General features: G+C 45.1%; 1 protein-coding gene across 1 annotated transcript in view; it reads right to left on the reverse strand.

Annotated features, from left to right (window-relative positions):
• Window positions 1-17,277, reverse strand: part of LOC138656928 (cytochrome P450 3A29-like) — a 120,051-nt gene that overhangs the window by 41,196 nt on the left and 61,578 nt on the right. The window contains exons 7-10 of the mRNA XM_069744280.1: window positions 11,674-11,822; window positions 7,466-7,593; window positions 7,075-7,156; window positions 6,411-6,571 (exon numbers count right to left, since the gene is read on the reverse strand). Coding sequence (XP_069600381.1) covers window positions 6,411-6,571; window positions 7,075-7,156; window positions 7,466-7,593; window positions 11,674-11,822 — 520 coding nt within the window. The remainder of the gene's footprint in view (window positions 1-6,410; window positions 6,572-7,074; window positions 7,157-7,465; window positions 7,594-11,673; window positions 11,823-17,277) is intronic.

A 17,277-nucleotide genomic window follows, 5' to 3' on the forward strand; every position in this document is an offset into this window, starting at 1 on the left:
TTTTTTCAAAGATAAAAGGAGAAATTGGACCCCAAAAGTTGTTGTCCAATTTGTCCTGAGTACGCTGTTACCCCATATGTGGGGGGGAACCACTGTTTGGGCGCATGGCAGGTCTCAGAAGGAAAGGAGCGCCGTTTGACATTTTCAAGCTAAAATTGGCTGGAATTGAGATCGGACGCCATGTCGCGTTTGGAGAGTCCCTGATGTGCCTAAACAGTGGAAATCCCCCACAAGTGACCCCATTTTGGAAACTAGACCCCCTAAGGAACTTATCTAGGTGTGTCGTGAGCACTTTTATCCCCAAAGTGCTTCACTAAAGTCTGTGATGCCCGGCGTGAAAATAAAAAATTCTATTTTTTTCCCACAAAAATGATCTTTCAGCCCCCAATTTTTTATTTTCCCAAGGGTAACAGGAGAAACTGGACCCCAAAAGTTGTTGTCCAATTTGTCCTGAGTACGCTGGTACCCCATGTGTGGGAGAAAACTACTGTTTGGGCACACTTCGGGGCTCGGAAGGGAAGTAGTGACGTTTTGGAATGCAGACTTTGATGGAATTGTCTGCTGGCATCATATGCCATTTGGTGAGCCCCTGATGTGCCTAAACAGTACAAAACTCCCCACAAGTGACCCCATTTTGGAAACTAGACCCCCTAAGGAACTTATCTAGGTGTGTCGTGAGAATTTTGAACCTCCAAGTGCTTCACTAAAGTCTATGATGCCCGGCGTGAAAATAAAAAATTCTATTTTTTCCCCACAAAAATGATCTTTCAGCCCCCAATTTTTTATTTTCCCAAGGGTAACAGGAGAAACTGGACCCCAAAAGTTGTTGTCCAATTTGTCCTGAGTACGCTGGTACCCCATATGTGGGAGAAAACTACTGTTTGGGCACACTTCGGGGCTTGGAAGGGAAGTAGTGACGTTTTGGAATGCAGACTTTGATGGAATTGTCTGCGGGCATCATATGCCATTTGGTGAGCCCCTGATGTGCCTAAACAGTAGAAACTCCCCACAAGTGACCCCATTTTGGAAACTTGACCCCCTAAGGAACTTATCTAGGTGTGTCGTGAGAATTTTGAACCTCCAAGTGCTTCACTAAAGTCTATGATGCCCGGCGTGAAAATAAAAAATTCTATTTTTTTCCCCACAAAAATGATCTTTCAGCCCCCAATTTTTTATTTTCCCAAGGGTAACAGGAGAAACTGGACCCCAAAAGTTGTTGTCCAATTTGTCCGGAGTACGCTGGTACCCCATATGTGGGAAAAAAACTGTTTGGGCACTTCGGGACTGAGAAGGGAAGCAGTGATGATTTGGAATGCAGACTTTGATGGACTAGTTCTGAGGGCGTCATGTTCCGTTTGCAGAGCCCCTGATGTGCCTAAACAGTAAAAAAAAAAACAAAAGTTACATCATTTTGGAACCTAGACCCCCAAGGAACTTACTTAGATGTGCCCCCTCTTTGGAACTAATCTACTGGTTCCTGTTAAGTAAATTAGTAGTGCATGGAGGTGTGGTACAATTTGAAGCAGTCCTTCATATACAGGCCAGGTTTGCCGGGGCAGGTGACGCATTGATAGATGGTGTCCTTGCGTACTACTCTTTTGTAGCACACTCGGCACCTTTTTTGTGGCTTACTTTTTCTATCAGTTGGCGGGACCACCCCCGGAAAATGCTGACCTGGTACGATACGAGCACCCTCAGTTCCGGAAGTACTGGGGCCCGCTCCTTCCCTTGTGCCAAATATCAGGGCCTTAACCACTACCTCCTGGAACTGAAGGTACGACATATCAGTGTGTCGTGCACATCGTGACAGCAGGAAAGCGTTGAGCATTGCCATTTTTACGATGTACACGGACAGCTTTTTGTACCACACCTTGGCCTTCCTCAAAGCACTGTACGGTTGGAGGAGTTGATCGGAGAGATCAACGCCCCCCATGTTTTTGTTGTACCCCAGTACACAGTCCGGTTTGCAGACCTGTGTTGAGGTACCCCGTACACTGCCGAGGGCACTGCCATCACCGTGTATGGTGGTCAAGAGAAGGACATCCCTCTTGTCCTTGTACTTGACCACCAGCAGGTGGTCGCTACATTGGGCTTTGCTCTCACCTTTTCTGAGCATCTGCCCAAGTAGCGTCTTCGGGAGGCCTCTCTGATTTTTGCGGACAGTACCGCAGGCTGCGGTACCTCGCACAGAGATGGATTTGTAGAGTGGGATGCTGGAATAAAAGTTATCGGTGTAGAGGTGATAACCTTTATCCAGCAGTGGGTGCACCAAATCCCACACAATTTTCCTACTCACTCCCAGGATGGAAGGACACTCAGGCGGTTCAATCCTGCTGTACTTCTCTTCGTACACTCTAAAGCTGTAGGTGTACCCTGAGGTACTCTCACACAGCTTGTAGAGTTTGATTCCGTACCTGGCCCTTTTGCTGGGCAGGTATTGACGGAATCTGAGCCGCCCCTTAAAATGAACCAAGGACTCATCCACACAGATGTCCCTTTTGGGCACGTACACTTCAGCAAACTTTTTGCTGAAGTGTTCGATGACCAGCCGAACTTTGAACAGACGGTCAAAATTGGGGTCATCTCGTGCGGGACACCGTACATTATCGTTGTAATGCAGGAATTTATGGATGGCCTCAAAACGCGTCCGAACCATGACCATTCGGAGCACTGGAGTGTTATATAAAATATCTACACTCCAATATTGCCGAATTTCTGGCTTCTTCACGATCCCCATATGGAGGACCAGGCCCCAAAACTGCATCATTTCAACTGCGTCTACAGGAGACCAGTTAGAAAATGATGAACGGGGGTTTTGCTCCAAAAATTGCCGAGCATACAAATTAGTTTGCTCCACCATGAGGTTAACGAAAACCTCAGAGAAAAAGACTTTGAAAAAGTCTATTTCTGTGAGGCCGGTGGTGTCAAACTTGATTCCTGATTCTGCCACAAAATCAGGAATCAGTGGCTCGTAATTTTCGGGGGGCGAGGTCCATATGGGGTCCAAAGAGGGACGCGCTGGTTCATCTTCAGGAGTGGGCGCTGCCTGATCTTCTCTCCTGGGGCGTCTGCGTGGCGGTTCCGCAGGACCTGAGGAGGAAGATGAGGAGGAGGAGGAGGAAGAGGATGAAGAATCTGAAGAATAAAGGAATGTGGGATCCTCTCCCTCGCTATCAGTGTCGGAGGCAAGGAAAGCATATGCCTCCTCCAATGAATAGCGCTGCTGGGACGAACGGGACATTTTTTTTGTGAGTATGGTGCTTGGGTGTAATATTTATTGGTAACTGTGTACGTGTGGGGGGGGATAGTGTTTGGTGCAAACTATTCTGAAAGGAAAAAAAAGCAAATAGGGGAAAAAAATACCTGTGAAAGGAAAAGTCTAAAACAGCAGGCCCTAGCTCTGATAAGTGAACTGCGTCACTTATCAAAGTTCGGCGGCTGCTGGGTGCGTGGACGGGGATGTGGAAAAAAAAAAAGAAATGAAAGGCACGGGTTCAGACGCAGTGGCGGGGTGCGTGGACGGGGATGTGGAAAAAAAAAAAAAGAAATGAAAGGCACGGGTTCAGACGCAGCGGCGGGGTGCGTGGACGGGGATGAGGAAAAAAAAAAAGAAATGAAAGGCAAGGGTTCAGACGCAGCGGCGGGGTGTGTGGATGGGGATGTGGAAAAAAAAAAAGAAATGAAAGGCACGGGTTCAGACGCAGCGGCGGGGTGCGTGGACGGGGATGTGGAAAAAAAAAAAGAAATGAAAGGCAAGGGTTCAGACGCAGCGGCGGGGTGCGTGGACGGGGATGTGGAAAAAAAAAAGAAATGAAAGGCACGGGTTCAGACGAAGCGGCGGGGTGCGTGGACGGGGATGTGGAAAAAAAAAAAGAAATGAAAGGCACGGGTTCAGACGCAGCGGCGGGGTACGTGGACGGGGATGTGGAAAAAAAAAAAAGAAATGAAAGGCAAGGGCCTGCAAGGAGGAGGAGGAGGTAAGAGACCCTCGCAGCAACGCGATCACATAGCGTTGCTCCGGGGGTCTCAGGGAAGCCCGCATGTTTGATCGCGGTGTGCCGGGGGTTAATGTGCTGGATGTCAGCTGCGATAGTCAGCTGACACCCGGCCGCGATCGGCCGCGCTCCCCCCGTGAGCGCGGCCGATCGCTATGACGTACTATCCCGTCGGTGGTCATACGGGCCCACCTCCATGGGATAGTATGCCATATGTCAGAAAGGGGTTAAAATTCTGCAGGGCAGGTTTCCCTGCTCACGCTTGCACATATCCAGACCCATTTGAAGTTCATCAGTGACCATCTGAATTATCCAGAGGAGGCATGGGAGATGGTCATATGGTCAGATGAGACCAAATAGAACTTTTTGGTAAAGACTCCACTCGCCGTGTTTGGAGGAAGATGAAGGATGAGTACAACCCCAAGAATACCATCCCAAATGTGAAGCATGGTGGGGGACATCATACTTTTGGTGTGCTTTTTGGCAAAGGGCATAGGATCACTGCACCGTATTGAAGGGAGGATGGGATCATGTATCATGAGATTTTGACCAACAACCTCCTTCCCTCAGTAAGAGCATTGAAGTTGGGTGGTGACTGGGTCTTCCAGCATGAAATGACCCAAAACACACAGCCAGAGCAGCTAAGGAGTTGATCCTTAAGAAGAATTTCAAGGTCTTGGAGTGGCCTACCCGGTCTCCAGACTTTAACCCAATAGAACATCTTTGGAGGGACATGAAACTCAATGTTGCCCAGCGACAGCCCAAAAACCTGAAAAATCTGGAGACAATCTGTACGGAGGAGTGGTCCAAAACCACTGCTTCAGTGTGTGCAAATTTGATCAAGAACTACAGTAAAGGTACCTTCACACTAAACAATATCGCTAGCGATCCGTGACGTTGCAGCGTCCTCGCTAGCGATATCGTTCAGTTTGACACGCAGCAGCGATCAGAATCCTGCTGTGATGTCGTTGGTCGGGGCTAGAAGGCCAGAACTTTATTTGGTCGCTGGCTCTCCCACTGACATCGCTGAATCTGTGTGTGTGACGCCGATTCAGCGATGTCTTCGCTGGTAACCAGGGTAAACATCGGGTTACTAAGCGCAGGGCCGCGCTTAGTAACCCGATGTTTACCCTGGTTACCATCCTAAAAGTAAAAAAACCAAACGCTTCATACTTACCTTCCGCTGTCTGTCCTCCGGCGCTGTGCTTTCCTGCACTCATTGTGAGCACAGCGGCCGGAAAGCAGAGCGGTGACGTCACCGCCAGTACAGAGAAGCAGAGCGCCGAGGACAGACAGCGGAAGGTAAGTATGAAGCGTTTGTTTTTTTTACTTTTAGGATGGTAACCAGGGTAAACATCGGGTTACTAAGCGCGGCCCTGCGCTTAGTAACCCGATGTTTACCCTGGTTACCGGCATCGTTGGTCGCTGGAGAGCGGTCTGTGTGACAGCTCTCCAGCGACCAAACAGCGACGCTGCAGCGATCCGGATTGTTGTCTGGATCGCTGCAGCGTCGTTTAGTGTGAAGGTACCTTAAAAGTCTGATCTCTGTAATTGCAAGCAATGGCTTCTCTACCAAATATTAAGTTGTGTTTTTCTATTGTATCAAATACTTATTTCATGTGATAAAATAAAAATTAATTATGTAAAAATCATACAATGTGATTTTCTGGATTTTTTTAGATTCTTTCTCTCACAGTTGAAGTTTACCTATGATAAAAATTACCGACGTCTCCATTCTTTGTAGGTGGGAAGACTTGAAAAATTGGCAATGTATCAAATGCTTATTTTCCCCACTGTATTTACCTTTTCTATTTCAAGCTTTCGGGACCTCAGAGACCAAAGATATTGTACTCAATATGAGACACAATACTGATACATATAGTATGTAATTAGAGAGCACCATTTAGTGCCATTTGTCATGATAGCTCCACTCAGTGTGTCTTGGATGCTGTGACTGACAGCTCAGTCATCCAATCTGGTGCAGGGGCATGCTGAGCTGTTGGTGCTTTGATGGACAGCTCTGCCATCTAATCTGATCCTAGGAGGTGATGCACTTCCTACAGGTGTTCCCTATTTCAGGTTATTACCCAGGTACTTAGCTGAGCTGTCGGTCCCAGATCTCTGTCAGACTCAGCAACAGCTCAATGTGTAGCTTTACATTTCTGAACTCTGTTTATTGATCTATTGCTGCCTGACTTTGGACCTCGTTCTGACCATCTGTTTGCCCCTTTACCATGGTCCACTACCTTCCTGGTATTTTCACTTCGGATTGTGACTCGACTTCGCCTTTACTTTTTTCCTTTAGTTTACTATGTGCACTCTTGGTATCTGACCTCAGAATGTTTGACTACCCTGCCTCACGGCTTTTCCATGAGTAGTGACTAGCATCACACCATTATTCCATATCGGTGTTACCTTATTGGGGAGAAAGGTGTCAATTTCCTCCTGAAGTTTTGTTTGGACATCCGGATGAGTTGCTAGATGGTAAGCCAGAAACATAAGTGTAGTGCTGGTGGTCTCATAACCGGCCATAATGAAGATAAGTCCCTGAGCCATAATTTCTGTGTCTGTCAATTCTGTGAAGTAAATACAACATAGATTTGGTTATCTGACATGAGAGATGGTGTACCTCTGTCTGCACCAAAAACCTGAAAGTTTTATTGGCTAAGTTGTACATTAAATTACAAATTTGTCAATCGAGCCCAAAGCAAAAGAGAGAAGGCTATATTCACACTGGTCAATAAAAAGACAAAAACATGTTTGTTGTTTAAGGGGTCTTATATTATTTTAAAATGCTGGACTTCTTCTACAATCCTAAGTAGTGTGCCAGAGATCAACAGGCAGTGGTCTTCTTGAAGTAAACCACCCTCCGTCAGTATGCTTCGAATGGAATGAATATCAGTGTCAAGTAAATTCTCTTATACTAATATTTCACATTGAGTTATGTAATAATACTGTACATTGCATCACAAGATTATAGTATGGGTTCTAGCAAAATTCTAATCTGTAAAAGCTTAACAGCATCTGAAGGCCACATGGAACACCATTTAAGAAAGATGTGGAAAGTCAGCCTTCATACCTTTATAGCCATGATCTGACTCTCCTGTACTGTTGCCTCTAGATTGAGCATCTACCATGAGTTGTAAGAAGTCTACTCGATCCTAAAAGACATAAGTAAAAATCTGAACAAGCAAAGATCCAGTATTTTTAATCCTTTGCATTCTACTTTTGTACTTTGTCTCAGATAATTTAGTGACTGACTACCTTTACTATTTCTTACATTGTGGCATCATATATTGTTCCAAGCCCTTTTATTAATGGGTTTCTACAATATTTAAAAATCAGTTTAGGCTCAGAATTAAAAAACATCAACATTTTGTCCATTCCATAACAATCAAGATGGGTGGCAGAGGACAAAAAGGGAATCCCACCACTACATATTTCCCAGTTGGAGTTACATATTTACTTACTGTATGAATTCCTTTCTGTCTGTTTTTCTTAATGCTTTTTATAGCATCTTGAAAAAAGTTAAGGACACTCATTGGAAGATAGGAGAAATTCAGTTTTTCAAAAAGAGGAATCAGGAATGGACACAGAACTGTAAGAAAAATATACAAGAAAACATGATTTCATGAGCATTGTGATTCTTATTTTCTAGAAGCTAGAGGCCTTTTCTCACTTTTATGGAGACAGGAGAAGTGATGGCAATTCGCTGTGTGATGTCTAAATCTTGGTGGTTAAGAAATAGCTGCTCAGGCAGTAGTGCATATTAGATGCCAAATGTAACTAAATCTGTTTTCTAAGTATGACATTGAGATATCATCATCAGCTCTGGCTCACATCACAAACCCGATTTCTCTAGCGATGCTCTAGGGGTGCTGAACACTTATGGAGGAAAACTCGCACACCAAAAAACTTCATACACTTCAAATTTATGTTAAAAACCTATAACTCTGCCCTTCACATTGCCAAACAGACCTACTTCACCACTCTGATCTCCTCACTATCCAACAACCCCAAGAAACTTTTTGACACCTTTCACTCCCTCCTCAGGCCAAAAGCTCAAGCCCCTATCAAAGACATTTGTGCTGATGACCTGGCCTCCGACTTTATAGAGAAAACAGACAATATCTGTCAGGAAATTATCTCCCAGACATCAAGTTCAGTGACTCCCATCCCTCCCTGCATCTCCCCTGGCTCACTCTCTGCATTTGATCCCATCACAGAAGAAGAAGTCTCCAGGCTCTTCTCTTCTTCTCATCCGACTACATGCTCTACCGACCCCATTCCCTCTCTTCTCCTCCAGTCTCTCTCTCCAATCGTCACTACCCACCTAACTACAATTTTTAATCTCTCCCTCTCCTTTGGCATTTTCCCCTCCTCCTTCAAACACTCTATCATTACTCCGTTACTAAAGAAACCCACCCTCAACCCATCCTGCGCAAACAACTACAGACCGGTCTCCAATCTCCCCTTCATCTCTAAACTCTTGGAGCGCCTAGTCTACTCCCGCCTTACCCGTTACCTCTCCATTCACTCCCTCCTAGACCCTTCACAGTCCGGCTTCCGCCCCCTACACTCGACAGAAACTGCACTCATCAAAGTGACCAACAACCTTCTGACAGCAAAATGTAACGGTGACCACTCTCTGCTCATTCTTCTCGATCTTTCTGCAGCTTTCGACACTGTTGACCACCCTCTCTTACTCTTTAGGCTCCAGTCACTTGGTATTAAGGACACTGCTCTATCCTAGTTCTCTTCCTACCTTTCTGACCGCTCCTTCAGTGTTCTGTTCTCTGGCTCCACTTGATCTCCTCTCCCTCTCACTGTTGGGGTACCCCGGGGCTCAGTCCTTGGCCCCCTTCTCTTCTCCTTCTACATAGCCCCAATTGGACAGACCATCAGCAGATTTGGCTTTCAGTACCATCTTTATGCCGACGACACACAACGATATACATCATCCCCTGGCCTTACTCCTGCTGTACTACAGAACACCAATAACTGTCTGTCCGCAGTCTCTGACATCATTTCCGCTCTCTATCTGAAACTCAACCTCTCCAAAACTGAACTTCTTCTGCTCCCACCATCTACTAACCTCCCTAAATCTGACATTTCCCTCTCTGTGGGTGTTATGTTTGACTCCGATCTCTCCTTCACATCCCATATACAATCTCTTGCCCGCTCGTGCTGCTTACACCTAAAGAACATCTCTAGAATCCGCCCTTTTCTCACCATAGAAACAACAAAAACCCTCACTGTCCCCCTGATCCACTCCCGCCTGGACTACTGCAAGGCTCTATTAATTGGCCTCCCCCTCACTCGACTTTCCCCTCTCCAGTCTATCCGTAATGCAGCAGCCAGGGTTGTCTATCTAGCTAATCGTTACTCAAACGCGTCTGCTCTTCGCCAGTCATTACACTGTCTGCCCATTCATTACAGGATACAATTCAAAGTACTTGTTCTCACCCACAAAGCTCTCCACAGTGCAGCACCCCCTTAATCTCCTCCCTCATTTCTGTCTATCGGCCTACCCGACCTCTGCGCTCTGCAAATGACTTTCGACTAACCTCTGCACTAATCCGTACCTCCCACTCCCGACTACAAGACTTCTCCCGTGCTGCGCCAATCCTCTGGAATGCTCTACCCCAAGATATTAGGACCATCCACAATTTGCATAGTTTTATGCGCTCGCTCAAAACACATTTGTTCAGAGCGGCCTATCATGTTCCCCAATCAGTTATTTTGTTTGTGTGTAGCCCATTCACTACTTCCATCTATCGCCCACTCCCTGAAGATGGCTGGACCATCATTGTAAATACATCATTGTAAATACACACCTATACTTTGTATTTCCCCACCTCATTGTAGATTGTAAGCTCTCACGAGCAGGGTCGTCTTGTGTTGCTTTAAGTATTGTATTGTTAGCATTGTTACTTATGACTGTTGTGTTTGAAGCTGTTAAACTGTCAAGCGCTGCGGAATATGTTGGCGCTATATAAATAAAGATTATTATTATTAAGTATTTGCACAACATATTACCAAATCATACATAAGATCTTAAAAGGAGCTGTCACTTGCTACACATACGTGATTGTTTTTGTAAAGTCTGTTTAATCTGATGTTAATTTTCTTTTGTTCATGTGTCTCTGTATTCCTGAGATATGGTGTTCTCTTCCCTGTATATTAATCTAGTCATTTTAGCAAAGTGAGCATGGTTCAAAACTATGCTCTATGGGAGTCTTTTTAGCCAACCAGCTGTGGTCCTTGAGGCGAGCAATATGTACAGGGACGAGGAGGCCACATCTCAGGGACAGCTAGGCATGAAAACAAATAATGATCCATTTCAGATTTAGAAGATCAGCAACATTTACATCAGGTAAAAAGTTGCATATCTTTTAACCCTTTACGTCATCGAGGGTAAATGTACGCCAATGTCGGACTCCCACCCTTTGATGTGGGCTCCAGCACTGAGCCCATATCTTTCCTGGCACGTCAGCTGTTTGGAACAGCTGACCTGTGCATCTAACAGCCGCCAGTAAAATTGCGATCCACCCACGGCTGTTAACCTGTTAAATGCCACTGTCAATCTCTGACAGCGGCTTTGAACTTGCGCTTCCGACAAGCACTCCAGAAAGCCATCGGCGCTGTGTCACATGACCGCAGTCGCCAATGGGTTGGCATAACAACCAGAGGTCTCCAGGAGACTGCTATGGCTGTCACTACCGGATTGCTATGTGCGCCGCCCAGTGGTCGGCGCTCATAGCAAGTGAGGTATTCTGCTACATACAGGTGATCTGATCATCGCCTGTATGTAGCAGAGCTGATCAGATTATGGCAGCTTACCGTCTCCCATGGAGACTATTGAAGCATGCCAAAAGTAAAAAAAAGTTTTTAAAAATATTAAAAAGTAAAAATATATAAAAGTTCAAATCACCCCCCTTTCACCCGGTTCACAATAAAACAATAAAAAAATCAAACATGCACATATTTGGTATCGCCGTGTTCAGAATCGCCCAATCTATCAATATAAAAAAAAATTAACCTGATCGCTAAATGGCATAGCAAGAAAAAATGTAATAATGCCAGAATTACTTTTTTTCGGTCACTGCAACATTGCATTAAAATGCAATTATGGGCAATCAATGATTGTATCTGCACCAAAATGGTATCATTAAAAATGTCAGCTCGGCTCCCAAAAAATAAGCCCTCACCCAACCCGAGATCACCAAAAATGGAGACGCTATGGGTATCGAAAAATGACACAATTTTTTTTGTTAACAAACTTTGGAATTTTTTTTCACCACTTAGCTAAAAAAGAACCTAGACGTGTTTAGTGTCTATAAACACATAGTGACCTGGATAATCATAATGGCAGGTCAGTTTTAGCATTTAGTGAACATGGTTAAAAAAACAAAAAAACAACTGTAGGATTGGACTTTTTTTTGCAATTTCACAGCACTTGGAATTTTTTTCTCGTTTTCCAGTACACGATATGTTAAAACCAATGGTGTAGTTCAATAGTACAACTCGTCCCGCAAAAAACAGCCCACACATGTCCATATTAACCCAAAAATAAAAAAGTTATGGCTCTGGGAAGAAGTGGAGCAAAAAACAAAAACGAAAATACCTCCGGGGTTTAAGGGATTAGCGAATGTGATTGAATAGTGTATTAACTTACGTGTTGTTAAGAACAAAGGGTTGAAAAAGGAGAAGGTGAAAAGTTTTTTTCCATTGGTCACAAATGGATCATTGGGATTGTTCAATGAATCCACATTCACACTGAACGATGTACTCAGGACAATGTCCATGCTGTAGCTTCCAAAGATGCTGAAAAGACAAAATGGTGAAATACAAGAATGAGCTTGTTAAAGGGAACCTGTCACCCCCCCTGGCGCTTTTGACTAAAAGAGCCACCTTGTGCAGCACTAATGCTGCATTCTGTCAAGGTGGCTCTTTTATTTGGGGTCCCTTCCAACGCTGCAATTTTCGTTTTTTTAATTTGCCCGCCATACCTGTAGTCTGTCCGGGGGGCATGTCTTTTCCCCCTGGACACAAACGTCTCCCAGCCATCACTCAGCCCCTCTATGCGCCGCGTCCTGTGTCTTCATTAACGTCCCCGGCGCCTGCGCTGTAAGTTCCCATTATGTGATGTGAGTTCGAAGAGCAGCGCATACTGCGCATGCCCGAAAGAGGAACTTACAGCGCAGTTGGATTGAGTTGTACAATAAAGATAATAAAACCCCATGTGTTTATTTATATCATTAAAATACTTTATTCTTAATGTGTATGTGTATTTTTAACCTTTTACTAATATTGGATTAATAATGTATAGTTGTCTTATTGACATCTCTCCATTATTAACCAGGTTTAATGTCACCTTACAATAGCAAGGTGACATTAACCCCTTATTACCCCATATCCCACCGCTACAGGGGAGTGGGAAGAGAGTGGCTAAGTGTCAGAATAGGCGCATCTTACAGATGTGCCTTTTCTGGGGTGGCTGGGGGTAGATGTTTTTAGCCAGGGGGGGCAATAATCATGGTACCTCTCTAGGCTATTAATATCTGCCCTCAGTCACTGGCTTTCCCACTCTGGTAAAGAAAATTGCGTTGGAGCCCATGCCAGTTTTTTCTGTGATTTAACCCTTTATTTTAACACCTAGAGCTCCAAAATTTTGCACCCACAAACTAATAACATCATTAGTGAGGGATATGTAAAAATATAACGGATATGAAATTGTTTACTCTATGTAAACCATGTCTCAAATCCTGTCAAGTTTGGTAATGACTTAGCGAAAGCCGGCAATTGAATTACCGGCTTTTATGCTATCTAGCTCTGTATTAAATATATATATGTGTCTCACTGACATATATATATATATATATATATATATATATATATATATATATATATATATATATACAGTTATATGAAAAAGTTTGGGCACCCCTATTAATCTTAAGCTTAATGTTTTATAAAAATAGTTTTTTTGCAACAGCTATTTCAGTTTCATATATCTAATAACTGTTGGACACAGTAATGTTTCTGCCTTGAAATGAGGTTTATTGTACTAACAGAAAATGTGCAATCTGCATTCAAACAAAATTTGACAGGTGCATAAGTATGGGCACCCTTATCATTTTCTTGTTTTAAATACTCCTACCTAGGGTTGAGCGACCTTGACCTTTTTAGAGTTGAGTCGTGTTTCGCGAAACCTGACTATCTTAGAAGTCGAGTCGAGTGGAATCGGCCGATTATGGCGAAAAGTCGGGTATCGCCCGAAACACGAAACCCAATGCAAGTCAATGGGGGAGCATAGTCGACAGTGAGTGGAGGCCAGGAAAACACCTACACTGCCCATTTTAATGGCAAAAACATCCATTCTTGTTACAGAAGCTTGTCAATCGTAATTTAGCTTATAATAATTGGAAGGCATTTGAAATTGGGGGTCATTTGGCTAAAGTTGTGGGGGGTAGGGCTGGTTCAAGTAATTAGTGGGCCCAGTAAATCTGGACCACGTCACAGCAGTGGAGCAGGGAGAGGTAAGTATTTCAACTTTGCAAGTGCTGTGATCCTGAGCAAGCAGGGGGGGCCCACTCGTTGGCATTGGCACTGGCACAGGGCCCCTCAAAGTACAGCGGTGTGTTTGCACGGCGGGGGCGCCTCCCACCGGCAGCAACACTTTTGCGTACTATGAGAGGCCCTGTGCCAGTGACGTCGCCAACTAGTATTCCTCCCCCCACCTGATGAAGGAACCTGCACTTTCATCTGCACCTTCCTCTTTGTCCCCGTGTAAGGTGGTATGGTATGCGGGAAGAGGAACCTGACTTTCAGCAGGGTCACAATCTTGCTGTGTAGCGTGCACGGGGAATTTTGCGTTATGGGTCAATGTACCAGCAGACTCATCTATCACTGGCTGGGCAATGGGCAGGATGAGGAGGAAACACAGATATAGGCCCAAAGAATAAAGTTGGCTAAATGCAGTTCAAAATTGGTAACACAGGACTAACCAGGGGGCATTGCAGTGGAGGACAACTGGAATGAGAGGCTGACACAGAGAGTAGGCCCAAATCAGTAAGTAGTCGAAATGCAGTTCAAAATTGGCAACCGTAGTAAACAGGCGGCACAGCTTTGTTCAGTGGAGGAGAACAGCAAGAAGTGGCAGACACCGATAGTAGGCCCCAACCCAACTAGTAGGCCAAATGCAGTCTAACATTAACAACTACTTAACGAGAGCCTGAAAATGGAATTTCAGGACAGGAAACCAGGAGAACAGCAAGGAGTGGCAGACACCGATAGTAGGCCCCAAACCAACTAGTACGCCAAATGCAGTTGTTCCATTTAACCACAATTTAATGAGAGCCTGAAGATAGAAGCTCAGGAAAGGCAACCTGGAGAACACCTTGGAGTGTAACACACCATCTCTCTACACCCCATACCCAATTTGTAGGCCTAATGCAGTGTAGTTTTCAACAACTACTAAACGAGAGTCGGAAGATCGAAGCAATGTCGACGAAACCTGGGGAACACCTTGGAGTGGAACACACCATCTCTCTACACCCCATACCCAATTTGTAGGCCTAATGCAGCGTAGTTTCCAACAACTACTAAACGAGAGCATGAAGATCGAAGCAATGGAGAGGAAACCTGGGGAACACCTTGGAGTGGAACACACCATCTCTCTACACCCCATACCCAATTTGTAGGCCTAATGCAGTGTAGTTTCCAACAACTACTAAACGAGAGCATGAAGATCGAAGCAATGGAGAGGAAACCTGGGGAACACCTTGGAGTGGAACACACCATCTCTCTACACCCCATACCCAATTTGTAGGCCTAATGCAGCGTAGTTTCCAACAACTACTAAACGAGAGCATGAAGATCGAAGCAATGGAGAGGAAACCTGGGGAACACCTTGGAGTGGAACACACCATCTCTCTACACCCCATACCCAATTTGTAGGCCTAATGCAGCGTAGTTTACAACAACTACTAAACGAGAGCCAGAAGATCGAAGCAATGGAGAGCAACCTGGAGAACACCTTGGAGTGGAACACACCATCTCTCTACACCCCATACCCAATTTGTAGGCCTAATGCAGCGTAGTTTCCAACAACTACTAAACGCGAGCATGAAGATCGAAGCAATGGAGAGGAAACCTGGGGAACACCTTGGAGTGGAACACACCATCTCTCTACACCCCATACCCAATTTGTAGGCCTAATGCAGTGTAGTTTTCTACAACTACTAAACGAGAGTCGGAAGACCGAAGCAATGTGGACGAAACCTGGGGAACACCTTGGAGTGGAACACACCATCTCTCTACACCCCATACCCAATTTGTAGGCCTAATGCAGTGTAGTTTCCAACAACTACTAAACGAGAGCATGAAGATCGAAGCAATGGAGAGGAAACCTGGGGAACACCTTGGAGTGGAATACACCATCTCTCTACACCCCATACCCAATTTGTAGGCCTAATGCAGTGTAGTTTCCAACAACTACTAAACGAGAGCATGAAGATCGAAGCAATGGAGAGGAAACCAGGAGAACACCTTGGAGTGGAACACACCATCTCTCTACACCCCATACCCAATTTGTAGGCCTAATGCAGCGTAGTTTCCAACAACTACTAAACGAGAGCCAGAAGATCGAAGCTCAGGAAAGGCAACCTGGAGAACACCTTGGAGTGGAACACACCATCTCTCTACACCCCATACCCAATTTGTAGGCCTAATGCAGCGTAGTTTCCAACAACTACTAAACGAGAGCATGAAGATCGAAGCAATGGAGAGGAAACCTGGGGAACACCTTGGAGTGTAACACACCATCTCTCTACACCCCATACCCAATTTGTAGGCCTAATGCAGCGTAGTTTCCAACAACTACTAAACGAGAGCCAGAAGATCGAAGCTCAGGAAAGGCAACCTGGAGAACACCTTGGAGTGGAACACACCATCTCTCTACACCCCATACCCAATTTGTAGGCCTAATGTAGTGTAGTTTCCAACAACTACTAAACGAGAGCATGAAGATCGAAGCATTGGCGAGGAAACCTGGGGAACACCTTGGAGTGGAACACACCATCTCTCTACACCCCATACCCAATTTGTAGGCCTAATGCAGTGTAGTTTCCAACAACTACTAAATGAGAGCATGAAGATCGAAGCTCAGGAAAGGCAACCTGGAGAACACCTTGGAGTGGAACACACCATCTCTCTACACCCCATACCCAATTTGTAGGCCTAATGCAGCGTAGTTTACAACAACTACTAAACGAGAGCATGAAGATTGAAGCAATGGAGAGGAAACCTGGGGAACACCTTGGAGTGGAACACACCATCTCTCTACACCCCATACCCAATTTGTAGGCCTAATGCAGTGTAGTTTCCAACAACTACTAAACGAGAGCATGAAGATCGAAGCAATGGAGAGGAAACCTGGGGAACACCTTGGAGTGGAATACACCATCTCTCTACACCCCATACCCAATTTGTAGGCCTAATGCAGTGTAGTTTCCAACAACTACTAAACGAGAGCATGAAGATCGAAGCAATGGAGAGGAAACCTGGGGAACACCTTGGAGTGGAACACACCATCTCTCTACACCCCATACCCAATTTGTAGGCCTAATGCAGCGTAGTTTCCAACAACTACTAAACGAGAGCCAGAAGATCGAAGCTCAGGAAAGGCAACCTGGAGAACACCTTGGAGTGGAACACACCATCTCTCTACACCCCATACCCAATTTGTAGGCCTAATGCAGCGTAGTTTACAACAACTACTAAACGAGAGCATGAAGATCGAAGCAATGGAGAGGAAACCTGGGGAACACCTTGGAGTGGAACACACCATCTCTCTACACCCCATACCCAATTTGTAGGCCTAATGCAGCGTAGTTTACAACAACTACTAAACGAGAGCATGAAGATCGAAGCAATGGAGAGGAAACCTGGGGAACACCTTGGAGTGGAACACACCATCTCTCTACACCCCATACCCAATTTGTAGGCCTAATGCAGTGTAGTTTCCAACAACTACTAAACGAGAGCATTAAGATCGAAGCAATGGCGAGGAAACCTGGGGCACACCTTGGGGAGGCAGACACCGTTAGTAGGCCCTACCAAAGTTGTACCCCCAATGCAGTTTTAAAATTCCTAGAGGCTGAAAACAAGACTATTGACGCTCAGCTTTTTTCAAAGGAACACAGCTGAATTGAGTGGCGCAGACAGACACAGGTAGTAAGACTTAAACCAAAAATGTGGCTCACTGCAGCTTAAAAAA

Source organism: Ranitomeya imitator, chromosome 1, assembly GCF_032444005.1.
Source record: "Ranitomeya imitator isolate aRanImi1 chromosome 1, aRanImi1.pri, whole genome shotgun sequence".
Taxonomy (NCBI): Eukaryota; Metazoa; Chordata; class Amphibia; order Anura; family Dendrobatidae; genus Ranitomeya; species Ranitomeya imitator.